The 18,022-nt window shown below is 46.8% G+C and overlaps 1 protein-coding gene across 1 annotated transcript; it reads right to left on the reverse strand.

Moving 5' to 3' along the window:
- Nucleotides 1–347: 347 nt before the first annotated feature.
- Nucleotides 348–8,211, reverse strand: LOC120937043 (cytochrome c oxidase subunit 7A2, mitochondrial). The gene is made up of 4 exons (XM_040349967.1): nt 8,096–8,211; nt 4,716–4,805; nt 3,671–3,755; nt 348–553 (listed from the first exon to the last, which is right to left on the reverse strand). Exons 1-4 carry the CDS (start codon nt 8,120–8,122, stop codon nt 498–500), a joined length of 258 nt encoding a protein of 85 aa, XP_040205901.1. The 5' UTR covers nt 8,123–8,211; the 3' UTR covers nt 348–497.
- Between the last annotated feature and the right edge of the window lie 9,811 nt (nt 8,212–18,022).

The raw sequence follows: 18,022 nt of genomic DNA on the forward strand, positions 1-18,022 counted from the left end.
CTGCATGTAATTAGCACAGGCATTTGCTGCGATTCCTGTGCCAATTACATGTGGTGTCTCGCACATCAGCAGTGTGAACCCAGGCCAACCGACTGAAAAAAAATAAAAAAAAAAAAAAAAAGGAGCAAGTAAGATTTACCACCACAAGGGAAGCACAATGGACCAGTGTGAAGAAATACATAGAATTTAAAGGGATGCATTTTCTTGTGATAAAATGCATTAAAAAAATTCATGATATAAACTGTCCTTTTCGGCCAAGTGCATCCTGCATTTTCAGTACCAAAATGTTCGTTCGGTGCACCTCTACTACTTACTATACACATTACTGAAAACAAAAGCAACACCAATAGTAATGCAAAACTGCTTTATTTCTAGCAGTTTATACAGTACATTTTAATAAATATTGTTCCCACAGTTTTGACAAATCTTTATGACAAGGAAAGAACAATCCCTGATGCATCACATTGAAGCCAACGGAATTCAAATTTAACATGGAATCATTTCTTCCGGGGGAGTGAAGCTTTGCCGATTTCATATATACTATAACCAGCTCCTGAAAAACAAAAAGGGGATAAAAGTAAAGCTAAACATTAATTTAATTGTAAAAAGGTACAACAGATTAGCTTTTATCAAATCCACCAAAGTGTATGAGCAAACCACAAATAAAGTACAGAGACCAAGTGGTACTTCCAACACCTGCACCTTTTTCCACAGGTCCTAATTTAGTCCTACCCACTTTTTGGTGAACTCCATTTTGTTGCTTAAAATTTCAAAACGTCCTGGCAGGCAGTTAGACATTGCAGTTACAATACATGCTGTAATTGTATAACAATCACTAGGGGGCAGTATTCAACTTGGTTTTATTACAGTGTCCAAATAAACCAAGATTGTTTGATTTCAAAGGCCAAGTTCACCTTTCCAATAACAGCTCCCATGCATTCAAGCAATTGCATTAGAATAAAAACGGCTGCAGCTTAATTTTAACCCCTCGTGGTATAAAAGTGAACACAACACTTCACCCCACTCTGATCTGCGTTATGACTGCTGAGCACCATTGACAGACAGCTTTCCCACCCCCCATAGTTTTCTGACCATGGTACCAACAAGGGGGTCAAATATGTAGCTAGATGTGAGGGACATAACTCATCTCTGGCAGCAGGGGCACTCGAGACCAGCATGGTCATTCGCCACATCACAGTGAGGGACGTTGGTCAGCATACATCTTGTGTGATCTTGAATTGCTAGAAATTCCGTGGGCGTTGACAAGTGGTGAAGCATGTAGGATATTACAGAGCTGCAATCAAACAGTAAGCCTGGTTTATTGCCATGTCTCCGAGGTACATAGGAGAGCCCTGACCTGCTATCAGTTGCACAGGAGGGAGGAGAGTAGCTCCTTGAGACTACATAGAAACTGCTGAGAGTTTTCGCCCAAGGCTGGGTTTACACATGTGTGAATTGGATGTGGGGTTCTCTGCATCCAATTGAATTGGATGAATTGGATGCAGAGAACCCCACATCCAATTCACATGACATGCGAGCGTGATGGACTCTCAGCGGAGCCAGTTCACACATATCCGTGGCAGCGGCAGCTCTCATTCCAAAAGGGTCTGTGCTTGTTTGGGTCCGGTTGAGGTGCAAATTCAAGCAAAAAATTCGGACCAGATTCGCACCTGAACCGTTGAACAGGAACGCACTGGACCCCCATGCTGGGAACTGCAGTAGTACATACGTGAACCCGGCCCGAACGTTTGCTGCCCAAGGACCACTGCAGTAGTAGGTTGTGGTAAATCATCCAATGCTGGCCATATACACAGATTTCGCTTGTACAGCCCAATGGAACGAACAAGAAAAATCAGTCAAAGCCCCCTCTCTAAACAAAACAGCATTGATGGACAAATCTTCCCCTGTCAGCTATTTTGTTCTGACAGCTGGCAATTGTGGCTTTCAGAATAATTGGCCAGTGACTGCATCTATTCAGGTTCAGCCAAAATTGTTCACCTGCCACCACCCACAGAAGGAATTTAGTCCAATTCAATAGAAATCAACCAAAATTTAAATAGAGGTCTTTAAAGAAATTTGCATGCAGAAAGCACTTGAATGTGATTTTCATACATGCGATTTGGTGCATGTTCGTATATTGCCTAGCAGCTGTGCAACACAATTACTTGATCAGAGGCACAATACTTTAAATAAGAAACAGAGGGGGGGGGGTGCCTTCAGTGCTAGCTGCAACTTCCAGAATAGGAGCGCCCACAAAGTAGACTAATGCCTGGGGACACATTACAGTTGGAGCCCTTTTAATCCCCGCTAGCGGGGATTAAAAGCGCCCAGAAAGCTCCACTGCCCATTGATTTCAATGGGCAGGGGCGCTTTAAAGCGTTTAAAGATACTACTTGCAGGACTTGGCTTCCTGCCAGCGCACCGCTATAGTGTGAAAACCCTCAGGCTCTCACACTGGAGTGACAGGAGAGGCTCTTTACAGGCACCTCAGTGTGAAAGGGGTCTCAGCATGAACAGAAAATATTTTTCTTCTGGTGGGGCAACAATTCTGTGTGCAGCCCCCCCAAGTCTTTCAAAGTGCCTAGTTCTAGCAGCTCTCCCCATCCTGCCTAAATGCCAATATGTGCCCAAGATTTGGCCACTTCCCTCCAGCACTGCAAAAACTAGCACTCAGAAGGGTATAATCCTCACAAAAAGGGCAGTGTTCCCTTTTCCCCCAGGTTATTCATTTTCTCAGCCTATGGGTTAATTTCCCCAGCTTAGCAATTGATGAAAATCCATTTCAATTTGTTTCAATCCTCACACCAAGTCTATGCGTTTCATCTTTTACAGGATCACTCTGCAGCTAGCATCATTGATATATCAAGCACCAAATCCTAGTCCCGATTTACTCAGGGCTATAGAGTCTCCTCTCCACCCAGAGGCCAATGACAACATGGCAATTTTGTGTTACAACCATTGAGGGTTTTGTAGAGAACTTCTCATCTATGTCACATTACTAACTTGAGCCTCTAAAGTAGGGATCTCAATCTGGTGGCCCTCCAGTTTTGAAACTACAGGTCCCATCATGCCTCTGTCTGTGGGAGTCATGCTTGTAACAGTCAGCCCTGCAATGCATCATTGGACTTGTAGTTTTCGCAACAGCTGAAGGGGCGCCAGTTTGAGACCCCTGAATTGATCCCTCCTCCCATACTGCAATAGGAAGCCAGGTGATGTGACCTCTTGCATATTCGTTCCCATACAAAATTTGAGTGCAGGTTCACACGGACAGCGGGATTGAAGCTCGATTTCATTCCCCCCCCCCCCCCCCCCATTTCAGTCCAACTTCGGGGGTGATTTCAGAGATATCTGTGCAGGTTCCTCAGATGTCTACACAAGAATCACACTTCAAAGTTGCCAAAAGTAGTACAGAAACTACTTTTGGGAATTGGTGGTGTGGCGTCGCAAATGGGGTATCGCACCAATTCGGACGGTGCAATAGCAGCCGATTTGACATGTCAAATCGCATCAATGTAAACCTAGGCTCAAGGGAATTTGTTTTCTCTTTAATCATTAACAGGGGATACTGCAGGTAATTTTTTGTCCTCTGGTTTAAATGTACAGGTCTAGGTCTCAGAGGTGAAGCAAGTAAATTATACATGCATCTAAACTTTATATTAAAACAGCTTACCAACAACCGTGAGCAGCATGGTCAATCTGTACAATAACGCATCACTAAGGCCTGCTTTTAGATGGACCGGAACACCATTATCTTCCTGTAAAAAGAGAACATTAAATAATTACATATAAAAAGACAAGTTCACTTTGGCTCATTTATTAGATATTTGATAAAGGAAAGTCACAAAAGTTCACTCTGTGCCCAAATGGATAGTTAGGTCCAGTATAAATAAAATCGTACATTCTATTGACAAGCCCTGCAGCTTTCAGGTATACCTTCATAAGGGTTGTCTGATTGAAAGCTGAAAGGATTACAAGCACGCTCATCAGCACCTACAGTACGTGCAAAACTACAAGCCGTCGGCTGTGGTGGTCGATGCCTTATTTCATTCACAGGAAACTGCCATGGCCGCATGGGAGCAGTATATTATATATATATATATAAATAAATTGTGGATATGGGGAGAAGATGCCCTGCCTGCTGTCACGGGGGGATGATAGGGATCAGGGCAGGAGCTAGACATATTATGGGTTCCACGCTAAATACATAGGGAACATGTAACATGTTCCAAAAGGTGAACTTAGCCTTTAAACTTCACTAAAAGATCAGCTTTTAAACACAGTAAAAGTCCAATTGGATGGTCTACATTACTGTGATACAGCAATACACAGGTTTGTGGTCTTGGACTTATTGCACATACTTTGTGCTGCAGTAAGGGTTGATATACCCAAGACTGCAGCACTCGAATCAGACAGCTACTCTCACAAAAATCATTACATAACCCAAGCTCCAAGAGCAGCACTATTAATTGGAGGAGTGTGTAGTAGGGCATATTGGACCAATCACAACCACAGCTGCTGCTTTGTGTGCGAGTGGCAAACTCTCCCAGGTGCTGCAAACAAGAGTATGACCGAATTACAGTAAAAAGAGAAGGCTCAGTTGAGCTTTAAAGATAAACATTGATGCATAATTTCAAGTTGTACCCACTATCCCCTCTCACTTGGTAAGAGGGTAATATTGTGAAAAGGCATGTAAAAAAAAAAAAAAAAGTATATACCTGAAAGAGCTTCTGCTTTTCTGCAACCCGGTTTTGCACCGACTTCCGAGTAGAAGTAGTTAGGGATCTCTGGGAGATCTGACGGAGGGCCTGAAACAAAACATAAATACATGTATAAAGCACCAATTACACCTCAACTTCTAGCAGAAACATCAGAAAGTTGTCTGACATGGTCACCATTCTCCAATCACTACTGCTCCCCAAAGACAGGCAGCCCTAATTTTCTTATGTCATCCCTACCTGACTTTTAATGAGAACACTTACCTGTCCAGAGATAAACGATATCTTCACCCAATCAGATTCTTCAATCGGTTTCAGGGGCAGGCACCAGCATCTCAAGCAAGGGAAACTGTCAGTTGCACATGCACCTTGTGAATGGTCCTGTAGTCTTCTGGGACCTGTGATGTGTCTCAGAATGCTACAGGGAAGGAGGAGGGGCCGAACCCTCAGATCATCGCATCTGACCGAAAGCGGGAACGGGTACCTGTCAAAAGCAGGTACCTGCTCCCCCCACCACAAACAGTGCCAAATGTGGCAATAAGGAGAGAGCAGAGAATGTAAACAAGCAGAACTTCCTCTTCTCAGCTGCCTCCAAATCCTTCGCTTTTTTGCTGCTGTGAGCTGACTATTAAGAGGGTGACTACATTTGTTCTCGGTGGTCCCACTGTATGTAGGAATGTAGCCACCCTCTGTTGCTCCCTCAGATAGTATATAGGATTTGTAGTGTGCATAGAGCACTGTACATGACTACTGCTCATTCCAAAGGGTAGTGAAGTGGAAAAGGAGAGGTTTGGGAGCTCAGAGTATTCTACAAGTGGGCAGAAAAACAGTAAGAAATGATTTTATGTAATATACATAACAGGACCAGAAAGAAGCATGGATTATTTTGGGAGAAGATAGATGTGTCACTTTAAAGCTCAGCTTTTAGTCCTGCAAGACAGCTGGGGTAAAGCAGAGCCCAGGCTGGCAAATAGAGAAGGAGCCAATCAGGTATGTTGTACTGCAAGGAGCATGCCAACACCAGGAGAGAGCAGAGTGACAGAGAGATTAGTCTATTGGTGAGTTTAACTTCTTTGAACTAACTATACAGAAATACTGTGTATTTTGCTTTGTCTGGAGTTCAGCTCCATTATCTATCACTGAATCCAGCTCTATAACAATCATTAACAGAATGTCTATTAAAAGTATATGCAATATACCTCTGCAATGGAATGACCTTGGAAGAACACATCTCCAAAATACTGGACAGGATTCTACTCTAATTTGTTACCTTATAGAATCAGCAGAATAGGGATGTACAGAAACAAAAATAAAAAAATGTAAAAGGAATAAGGGGGATCCTCTTTGCATAAAAACAGACAAGTAGAGTCTATAAAGCAATGCGGTGACATTACCAGGGAGAGCACAGGCTGGAAAGGCAAAGCAGGGACAGACACTCCTACCCAGCCTGACGAGTGTATATTCAATAGGAGGATCAGCCACCGCAGCCGTCTCAACCAGGGTTCCTGCACAGGATCCTACCCACTGATCACCACTCTAAAGGGAGGGGGGGGGGGGAATACTACCCACTGATCACTGCTGTGGAGGGGAAGGGGGTATCTTAGCCACCAATCACTGCTGTGGGAGGGGGGGGGGGGGGAGACATCTTAACCACCAATTCCATTATAAGGGAGGGGTAGGTGGTGTAGACATCTTAACCACTAATCACTACTGTAAGGGGGGAATGGGGAGAGGGTAGACATCTTAACTGCCAATTAACATTGTAAAAGGGGGGGCCCCCCCCCATCTTAAAGCGGAGGTTCACCCCTACAATATACTTTTTCCCCTTAGATTCCTGCTCGTTTTGTCTAGGGGAATCGGCTATTTATTTTAAAATATGAGCAGTACTTACGGTTTACGAGATGCATCCTCTCCGTCGCTTCCGGGTATGGGCTGCGGGAGTGGGCGTTCCTTCTTGATTGACAGTCTTCCTAGAGGCTTCCGACGGTCGCATCCATTGCGTCACGATTTTCTGAAAGAAGCCGAACGTCGGTGCACAGGCGCAGTATAGAGCCGCACCGACGTTCGGCTTCTTTCGGCTACTAGTGACGCGATGGATGCGACCGTCGGTAGCCTTTCGGAAGACTGTCAATCAAGAAGGAACGCCCGCTCCCGAAGACCATACCCGGAAGCGACGGAGAAGATGCATCTCGAAAACGGGTAAGTACGGATCATATTTTAAAACAACTAGCCGATTCCCCTAGACCGAACGAGCAGGAATCTAAGGGGAAAAGGTAAAAACATAAATAAATGGGTGAACTCCCGCTTTAATCACTGCTGTAAGGGGGAGAGCATTTTAACCACCAATCAATGCTGTAAGGGGGTTGGGGGGACATCTTAATCAACGCTGTAAGGGGGGGGGGGGGGACTTCATAACTACCAATCACAGCTGTAAGGGGAGGGAGTGAGACAGGTGACATCTTAACATTCACCACTGCAAGGGGATGACAGCTTAACCAATCACTGTTGTAAGGGGGAGGAGGGGAACTTAACCACCAATCACAGCTGTAAGGGGGGGCACATCTTAACCACCAATCAAAGCTGTAAGGGGGGGGGGTGAGGGAGGGAGACAGATGACATCTTAAACATTCACCGCTGTAAGGGGGGTGGCATCTTAACTATGCAATGCTGAAGGGAGGGGGTGACAGCTTAACCACCAATCACCACCATAAGGGGGGTGACATCCTAACCATGTAATGCTGTAAGGGATGGGGTGACATCTTAACCATTCAATGCAGTAAGGGGGGTGACATAACCACCAATTACCACTGTAAAGGGGGGGAGTTTAACCATTTACTACTGTAAGGGGGTGACATCTTAACCATTCAATGCAGTAAGGGGGGTGACATAACCAATTACCACGGTAAAGGGGGGAGTTTAACCATTTACTACTGTAAGGGGGTGACATCTTAACCATTCAAAGCTGTAGGGGGGGGTTGGGGGGGGGGGGACAACTTCTTAACCACCAAACCCCAGAGTAGGGGGCGGGGTTGCACCCAACCCACTGCAATAGGGGCATTCTACTGACTGATCCCCGATGAAATATTAGCAGGCATCCTCTGAGACCATCTTAGTAAAGTGTGACACACAGTCCTATAACCGCGGTCCTGTGATGTCCACACATATCCGCTCTAATAGCCTCCCTTCCTAGAAATGTGACACACAGGAGACTTGCTGTAGAAGCTGTTAGTCGGGGCACCAAGGTCACCGGTCCATAGAAAAGCCATAGACTCGTGAGTAATGAGCACAGGAATACAGTCGTCTCCACGCCATGAGCCCAGCACCGCCCGTACACAGCCATAATGGTTCCCAAACACAGAGGCTCTCCAGGCCGCCCTTACCAGGACATTGCGGAACATGCTACCCATCCTCTCTTCTCACTAGCCGCTGCTAAAGGACAAGGACACTCTGTAACCGGAAGCGGAAATAAGCTCTCTCCACCGTACGTAGCCTACGTGCACGTCCTAGAGGAGGAGACATGTTTATTGAGGGCAGGGCGACCTCTCTTGTACTTTTCATCTAGGTGACGCCTGTAGAGCTGCATATTGCTAGCAGAGCACGTGACTGACTCCGTTACAGGTGTTCTATGAGGAGGTTTATGTATAATACGTGTTTTGTAGTGTTCTCCTTCCATCCTAACATTGCTTTGTATTCTGTACAGGTCTGTATTGAGAGGGTCATACATTCTGTTTTTCACATCTCATGAGATCATCACTGCAGCTTTCACACCTATTTGCAAATGAGTGCAACCAAAAGCCCTGTTTTTAATATGAACTCTTAGACAGGGCTAATTTGTTTTTTGCAGGCTGACTGATAAATGTGCTTCAGCATTTTCTTGTTGCTTGTAATGCACACATACAGTGGGGAAATTATTATTTGATCCCCTGCAGATTTTGTAAGTTTGCCCACAAAGAAATGAAGGATCTATCATTTTTATCATAGGTGTATTTTAAATGATGGAGACAGAATGGGGGTTATTTACAAAAGGGAAATCCACTTTGCACTTGGAAGTGCAGTCTCTGCATACCTCCCAACCGTCCCGGATTCCGCGGGATCCTCCCGCGACATTTGGTGGGGCGACATTCCGTGCCTCCATGTTTGTTTTGGTTTCCCGCCGCCATGTTTGAGTCCGGTGCCCTGTGATTGGGCGTATGGTGGTCATGTAGGGCTGGCCTGTCAGCGATCGTCTAGAAGTCCCACCTCCGCACATGACCGCTACACGCCCAATCACAGTGCGACCGTACAGTGCAGTCATACACCATGGAGCGGGCTGCAGCAGGCGGATGGAGCAGACGGGGAGTCGGGACAGAGCGGTATTTGCACAGGTAGGAGAACCCCCCCCGCTGAACAACTTTAACTTTGTACTTATATGTACTGACAAGCCCCCTAGGTGACAGTAGTGACAACAAGGTCCTCTCAATGGAGACATCAGGGATCTTCACCCCAAGGACAGGATATATACGATTAAATGCTGAAATGAAACATTCCCCTAGGAAAAGAAATCAAGTTCTCAGGGAATTTTTTATACATTTTTAATAAATGTTCTATACTTTAGTTTTAAGCCTTTCTCTAGTCTCCAATATAATTGTAAAATTCTCAATTTTAAAATCTATTGCTTCTTAAAGTGACTGTAAAGCTTTACAATTTTTTTATTAAAATAATAAACATGTTATACTTATCTGCTCTGCGTAATGGTTTTCACAAAGCAGCCCTGATCCTCCTCTTCTCAGGTCCCCCGTCGGCGCTCCTGGCTCCTCCCCTTGCCTGCTATGGGGCACTTGTGCGTGCTCGATCCCGAGCCTCACTGACTTGTCGATTGCGTAAAAAAACTTCTGCACTTGGTAACTATTAAGTTTTTACGTTGACAGAATGGCATGGCTGCGCAAATGGGCGTATATATACGTCCCCTTTAATTTGCTGCTGTGTGGTCGCACGCTCCATGACCGAGTCCGCGGGACCAATGGACTCGATGTCCACCGGTGTCCCGCGATCGTGTCACAGAGCTGAAGAACGGGGAGATGTCATTGTAAACACAACATCTCCCCGTTCTTCCTAGTGACATGTCACTAATCAAAAGTATTACAAATGATCCTGCGCTTAGGATGATAGATAGAATAGGCTGCTGCCCCTCTAATAGAATGCCCAAAGGGGGTACAATGGTAATAGAAGAAATAGGTGGGGGTGTTGGCGCTGCCTAGCCCTGAAGAACACTCTTCAGGGCTAGGCAGCGCCAACACCCCCACCTCTTTCTTCTATTTCTTACATGTCACCGATCATCTGTTCCCTGTCTTCAGGAACAGTGATCAGTGACGTGTCACAGCAAGCCACGCCCCCTAACAGTTAGAATCACTCCCCGGGTCACACTTAACCCCTTCAGCGCCCCATACAGGTTAACCCCTTCACTGCCAGTGCTATTTTTCCAGTGGGCAAGTGGTTAAATAACAGTGATTGATTCACCACCAATGACTATTTGGTGACATAAATATGTTGCTATAAATGTACTGTTGCTGAAGCAGTCAAATTAGCTAAGCCTATATAGATCCTATTTTCCATAAAAGTACACACATTTGGCTTTTCTATACAGTGGAACCTCGGATTGCGAGTAATGCTGTTAACGAGCGTTTCGCAATACAAGCACTGTATTTTTAAAAATCATAACTCTGTTTGCGAGTGTTGTCTCGCAAAACGAGCACGATTCAGGCCAAATCAGTGTGCAGTACCGCGTATGGCCTGAGGTGGGGGCGCCAGAGCCAAGCAGAGCCGAACGTCACCGATGCACGGAAAGGTTGGCTGACCTCGGCAAATCTCGGGAACAAAGTCTTTCCAAGGTTTGCTGAGGTGTCCTCAGGCCTTTTCTGCCGTTTCCGAGGCTCACCCGGCACCCCCCCCCCCACCTCTGGTCACATGCTGTATTGCATGCCATTGAAGTCAATGTGGATCAAATAATTTTCGTTTCCATTGACTTCAATGGGGAAACTCGCTTTGATATGCGAGTACTCTGGATTACGAGCATTCTCCTGGAACGGATTATACTCGTAATCCAAGGTTCCACTGTACTTGCATATGAGACTTTGATTGATTTACTAAAGGCAAATCCACTCTGCACTACAAGTGCATTTGGAAGTGCAGTTGCTGTAGATCTGAGGGGTAGATGTGAAAGGAGGGGAAGCTCTGCTGATTTTTTCATTCAATCATGTGCAAGATAAAATTCTGTTTTTTATTTTCCTTGCATGTCCCCCTCAGATCTACAGCGACTGCACTTCCAAGTGCACTTTCAGTACAAAGTGGGTTTGCCTTTAGTAAATAACCCCCTTATATCCAATAGAGAAGTTCAATTGGATGAAATCATTTCTCTGGCTCAGCAGATCATGGCAGAATAAAAAATGCCCCAGGGTTGGTAGTCAATGGGAGTAAAACATGACAGTGTCTGTGGCCAATGGGAGGAGGAATATGCCCCACTGTTGTGTCAGTGGAGGGAACATTGCTCCATCATTAATGTCACTGGAAGGAATATTGCTCCATTGTTAGTGTCAGCGGAAGAAACACTTACCCATCATAGGTATCACAAGCAAGAGTATTGTCCCATAGTTGGTATCAGTGGGAGAACTAGTGCCCCATTGTTGATGCCATTGGAAGGAATAGTACCCCCTTGTTGGTATCAGTGGGATGAATGGAACCCTATCATTGGTGTCAGAGGGAAGAACAATGCCCTATCAGTATTGGTGGAAGAATATTGCCCCCTCAGTGGTGTCAGTGGAAGGAATTGTGCCCCATCATTGAGCAGAATATTGCCCTATTGTTGGTGTCAGTGGCAGGAATAGTGCTCTGTCATTGGGAGGAATAGTGTACCATCAATAGGGTCAGTGGAAGGAATTGTGCCCCATTGGTGAGAAAAGTACGAGGTTCCCTTTAAGAGCCGCCAGCCGCTGCACACCGGGGGACCCGACGCGTGTGGATGTGCGAGCCAGCACAGGGATTTGTGTGTCTTTGACAGGTAACAAGCTGAGATTAGGAGCACTCCCTTCAGTGGCGTAGCTAGAACCTTCAGGGCCCCAAAGCAAGAAACCATGAAGGGCCCCCCGGACAGGGCTCTTTTCTCCGAGCCCGGTGGCGGAACAGGACCCGGTTGCAAGGGGATGGCTGCATATAAAGGAACCAATTTCTCCAGTTCCCCCTGCTTCTCCTCCTCTCCCTCCTGCAGGTATTCAGCGTCTGCAGGAGGAAAATGGAGGCATCGGTTCCTCTATGTCGGTGTTTCTCAATCTTTTTCCAGTCAGGGCACCCTTGAAGTATACCCCTAGGTGAATGGGGCTACGCTGCAAACCCCCCTGCAACTGTGTGCATTGCATGCAGTTGCAGCATAGCGATCATGCATTTAAGGGGTCAGTAGGCAAGATATTGCCTCTTTACTGGCTGTCAAATGCCTCTGAAAAGCGATCTGAGCATGGATCGCTTTTTGGAGGAACAGCCTTTTTTTGCTGGTACAATGAACAATCAAAAAATAAATAAACAAATAGGTTCTGATTGTACACATATAGGGGGTCAGGATTAAAAGCGCATACATAAAATGTGCATACATACATGTAAACACAAACACATATAAAAACACACACACACACACACACACACACACATATATATATATGCACATATGAACTAGTGGCGGCTGGTGCTCAAAATTTTTAGGGGGGCGTAAGCAAACTGAAAAATTCTTAAAAAAAACATCATTTGCAGCCACTGTGCCCTTCATTTACAGCCACCCTGCCCATCAAAAGCTGCCACTGTGCCCATCAAATGCTGCCACTGTGTCCATCAAATGCCGCCACTGTGCCCATCAAATGCCGCCACTGTGCCCATCAAATGCCGCCACTGTGCCCATCAAATGCCGCCACTGTGCCCATCAAACTCTGCCATCAAACGCCACCACTGTTCCCATCAAATGCTGCCACTGTGCCCAAATGCACCTCTGGGCCCTGGAGGAGGTCCACTGCAGTGCAGGCAGCGGGACTCGGAGGTCAGGACGTACCGGGTCCAGCTGAGCCGAGGTCACTGGGCTGCTGCCGACCAGTGGGCTGGAGCGGTGGAGGAGGTCGGAGGGCTCGGGCTGCCGTAAGTGACTCACTGTCTGAATACGATGCTGCTGAACTGCTCTCTCTGCTGCTTCTTCTGCCTCGGCTAGAGGAGAAGGTTGGTTGGTGGAGTTGGAGTCTCAGAGAGAGCGAAGTGCTGTGCAGGCAAAATGTGAGGTCACTGGTTGCTACGCGCCAAGCGGGGCAGCCCTAGCAACCAGTGAGTTAAAAATTCTTTAATTACAGCGGCAGGCAGTCCATATTTGATTCCGGGATACTCTATTGTCCCGGATTGAAGGCTCCCAGGACGAGGGACACAAATTAAAATTACGGGACAATCCCGGGCCACGCTACAGGCTGCAGCACTTATAGCAAGCGGCTGCTGGGGGCCCCTGGCCAGCTCGGGGCCCCAAGCAGTTGCTTGCTTTGCCTGTCCTGTATTCTGGCACCCATCGCCTGAAAAGGGTCCGGAAATCTAAAAATGGGGGTGGCAGCGGTGACCATGGATAGATTCATGCTATGCATGAATCTATCCATTAGTCATAGAGGGGGCGGCACCCATGCACCCTTATGGACGCACCGCCACTGATAAACACATACATACATATGCGCACACACACATACATACATACGTACGTACGTTGCGCGCGCGCACACACACACACACACACATATGCATGCATGCATGCATGCATGCATACACACACCAGTGTTGCCAACCCCCTCAAGTGAAATTTACTGGCAAGATGCCTAAAAATTACGAACACCAATTTTTTACTGGCACTTCAAAAAAGTACCTAAAATGTCTGTTTTCAGTGCTAAACTGTGCAATTTTTAGTATTTAAACTATAAACATGTTGCTAGTGCTATTAGCAATGGCCCAGATTCAAGAAGCACTTGCGCCCGTGCAACCATAGGTTGCGCGGCGCAAGTGCTTACTTGCTCCGGTGTAACGAGTGCTCCTGATTCAGGAACCTCGTTACACCGACTGCAGCCTAGGATATGACAGACATAAGCCTCCTTATGCCTTCATATCTCAGGCTGCATTCTTGCGTTGGCCGCTAGGGGGCGCGGCCATTGTGATCGGCGTATAGTATGCAAATTGCATACTACCACCGATTCACAAAAGTTGCGCGGGCCCTGCGCACGCAAGGTACGGAGTTTCCGTACGGCGACTTTAGCGCAAGGTTGCTCCTGCTGTAGCAGGGACAGCCAATGCTAAAGTATAGCCGCCCTTCCCGCTCGTGAAATTTAAATTTCACGTCGTTTACGTAAGTGATTCGTGAATGGCGCTGGACGCCATTCACGTTCACTTAGAAGCAAATGACGTCCTTGCGACGTCATTTGCCGCAATGCACGTCGTGAAAGTTTCCCGACGGAGCATGCGCTGTTCGCTCGGGCGGGAGCGCGCCTAATTTAAATGATTCCCGCCCCCGGCGGGATCATTTACATTAGGCGCCCTTACGCCGGGCTATTTAGCATATCGCCCGCGCAATTTACGTAGCTACTGCTCCGTGAATCGCGGGCAAATCGAAATATTTGCGTGGGCGCAGAGCAAACATCGTTGCCCTTTGCCCACGCAAATATTGCACGGATCTACCTGAACCTGGGCCAATGTGTTTAAGTTAAAGAGGGGGTTCACCCTATACATTTTTTTTTTTTCTAGCATTAAATTAAGCATAGTAGCGCGAGCTACAGTATGCCTTTATTTTTATTTTTTGCCCCGTACTCACTGTTTAATCCTATAGTGAAGATTCAGACTTCCCGCGGGGAATGGGCGTTCCTATCCAGAGGGAAGATGATTGACGGCCGGCTATGGCGCGTCCCGCTTCTCCGGAAATAGCCGAAATAGGACTTGGCTCTTCACGGCGTCTGTGCGCAGGCGCCGTATAGCGCCGTGAAGAGCCGAGACCTACTCCGGCTATCTTCGAGGAGCGCAACGTGCCATAGCCGGCCGTCAATCATCTTCCCTCTGGATAGGAACGCCCATTCCCCGCGGGGAGTCTGAATCTTCACTATAGGATTAAACAGTGAGTACGGGGCAAAATAAATAAATAAAGGCATACTGTAGCTCGCGCTACTATGCTTAATTTAATGCTAGAATGTTGTTATTGAGGGTGAATCACTGCTTTAAGCAAAAGTCAAAAAACAAATTTCTCTATTTACATGAAGGTCAGGTTAATATAACACAGCCAGCACAGCGTTCCCCATTACAGTGCCAGGGAGAACTCTGCGGACCTTGATGTAAAGGACGATGCCATAGATCACGATCTAAGGGGGAACTCTGATGTAAGGAGAGGCTCTGCGCTCCAATTTACATCAGGGTCCGCAGAGTTCTCCCTTGCACTATAAGAGGAAATCCTGCATGTTGATGTAAAGGGGAACATTGGGAACTCTAAAGGGGAATTTTACTCTGGTGACCAGAGATTACCTTCCGCAGAGTGAATACACTAAGGTAAGGGGGGTTACTGATATAAGGGTTAACCTTTATTTCAGTGCCCCCTTACATTATTGTGTTCACCCCCCCCCCCTTTTCATCATTAACCCTTTCTCGGACTGACCTCCTCTCAGGTGCACCGTGCAGGGCTCAGGCAATCTGATAGTTTAATCCGATAGTTTCCGCTACACAGTCCACACACATCTGACTTCTCTCGTGATCCCCAATCTGGCGGTGCTCCCACTCTTGACTCCTCTACTGGCTCCCCCTCAGAGACTGCAGACATGGTACAAGAGATGGTCAGAGACTGCAGACATGGTACAGGAGCTGGTCAGAGACTGCAGACGTGGTACAAGAGATGGTCAGAGACTGCAGACATGGTACAGAAGCTGGTCAGAGACTGCAGACATGGTACAAGAGATGGTCAGAGACTGCAGACATGGTACAAGAGATGGTCAGAGACTGCAGACATGGTACAAGAGATGGTCAGAGACTGCAGACATGGTACAAGAGATGGTCAGAGACTGCAGACATGGTACAAGAGATGGTCAGGGACTGCAGACATGATACAAGAGATGGTCAGAGCCTGCAGACATGGTACAAGAGATGGTCAGAGACTGCAGACATACTACAAGAAATGGTCAGAGACTGCAGCCATACTACAAGAGATGGTCAGAGACTGCAGACATACTACAAGAAATGGTCAGAGACTGCAGCCATACTACAAGAGATGGTCAGAGACTGCAGCCATACTACAAGAGATGGTCAGAGACTGCAGACATACTACAAGAAATGGTCAGAGACTGCAGCCATACTACAAGAGATGGTCAGAGACTGCAGACACAAATGCTTTGCAGATTAAACAGCATCCTTATATGTATTTTATCTTTGTATTTAGCTGTTTACCTGTAGCACTTTAGGTATTCTACTTCTCTGGCCAAGGACCATTATGAGCTAAAGAACTATTGGCTCGGTTCTTAAGGACTGCCACAAGAAAGGGGGTAATAGAGGCAAGAGAGGGAAGAGATCAAGGAGAAATGAGAACGAAGGGGTGGCCTGGAGGAACAGTCTCTATGCTACAACCCCCACATTTCTCTAGGTTTATAAGGTTCGCCAGCAGCAACTCTGGATTTGTCTTATTAATTTAAAAACCTATCCATCCAGAAGTGATGTTTACGTATAGGTAGAGACTGATAGGCTAAGCAACCTAGGAACACTCAGAAAAACCAGCCACAACTGGAAGAGCTGAATGGAAACTCCTATAGATGGAAAGCAATTAATCGCTTAGCCACTTGAAAACAATCCCTGTTGATGCCAATGTGGTAACAAACATTAGTAAGTTTATTAAAACTATGATGTGGAATGGTAAAGAACAACAAGTAAAACTCTCCTCACATGGATGGAATTCTTGACCAACATGGAAACCATTGTGGCAGTACCTTAACAAGCGGTGAGATGTAAGCCAGCTGTATAAAGTGGTGCTGCGGTGGTGGACTGAGGCAGAGGTTAAATGCACGACCGGGTGGATAGAGCAGACTGTTGGGCTGGAGCACCGGTGGTGGTCGGTGGAGCAGCTGTGGGAAGGAGAGGAGCAGATGAGCAGCTAGGTGAACTGCTACGTGGACCAACAGGTGTAAGCCCCCGAAGGTGATGTCATTTGCCCGCATAGTGTCCCGACTGCCGAGTAGTCCCGATCTATTCAAAAATGGCGCAGAGCGGTGCCATTACGTTACTGCGCATGCGCCGCCCGAACGCATACAAGCTTTCCCGAGCCCGGCCGGCTTCGGGACGGCGCATGCGCAGTTGTATGGTCGGCTCGTCGCGACCATCTTTTTTACGGGCACCCGATGCCCAGAGCGGACTTTAACGGACAGCCCGAAAAGGGGTTAAATTTATGGGCTGTCCGTAAATTTACGTACAGGTTGGCAACACAGACACACGCATACATACATATGAACACAGGGGCAGACTGACAACTCATGGGGCCCCCGGGCAATAGAAGATTATGGGGCCCCTCTGGCTTACAGATTGCCACCACGCCAGGAGGCAGTGCAGAGGCAGGGCAGCTAAAATCTTGGGATATTCACATTAAAAGCATGTCAGTTTCAGACATATCAGGGACAGATCTAAAAAAAAAAAAAAAAAACAGATTTTTACATACTGTCCCTGGTTTTACTGAGCCTGGCAACCCTGATGGGGCCCCCCAGTGGCATGGGGCCCTCGGGCAGTGCCCGAGTGACTCAATGGTCAGTCCGCCCCTGTATGCACACACACACACATACATATGCAAACATACATATACACACACACACATGCATACATACATACGTGCACACACACCCATACAGTACAGTACCTACATACATACATACACACACACACATAAACACACATACAGTAGACAGATAGTCATAAAAAAACAGCAGACATTTACCTTGGCTCTTCCTCCCGGGTGCTGCACTCTAGGGGGAGACAAAGAGCACACACTACTTTCATGTGACGAGCTCCTTCCCTGCACAGTTCGGCTGACGATCGGGGAGCTCATCTTCTATCGAAGAGTACAGGGGGCCCTCAAGGGCCCCCTGCAGCAAGGGGCCCGGTCGCCATGGCGATCTCAGCGACCCCTATAATTCCGCCACTGACTCCCTTTAAGAGAGTGCTCCTAATCTCAGCTCATTACCTGTATAGAAGACACCTGAGAGACAGAAATACGTATCACTTATTTCACTCATTAAAATGCAAATCAGTTTATAGTTATTTTG

This window comes from Rana temporaria, chromosome 4 (genome assembly GCF_905171775.1).
Source record: "Rana temporaria chromosome 4, aRanTem1.1, whole genome shotgun sequence".
NCBI lineage: Eukaryota > Metazoa > Chordata > Amphibia > Anura > Ranidae > Rana > Rana temporaria.

Excerpts from the sequence above, each read along its gene's own strand:
- LOC120937043 (XM_040349967.1), bottom strand. The coding sequence starts at position 8,122 with ATGGGTAGCATGTTCCGCAATGTCCTG. Across the intron at positions 4,806-8,095 it reads GCATGTTCCGCAATGTCCTG|GCCCTCCGTCAGATCTCCCA; the intron begins GTAAGGGCGGCC and ends GTTTTGTTTCAG. Across the intron at positions 3,756-4,715 it reads AAAAGCAGAAGCTCTTTCAG|GAAGATAATGGTGTTCCGGT; the intron begins GTATATACTTTT and ends CTCTTTTTACAG.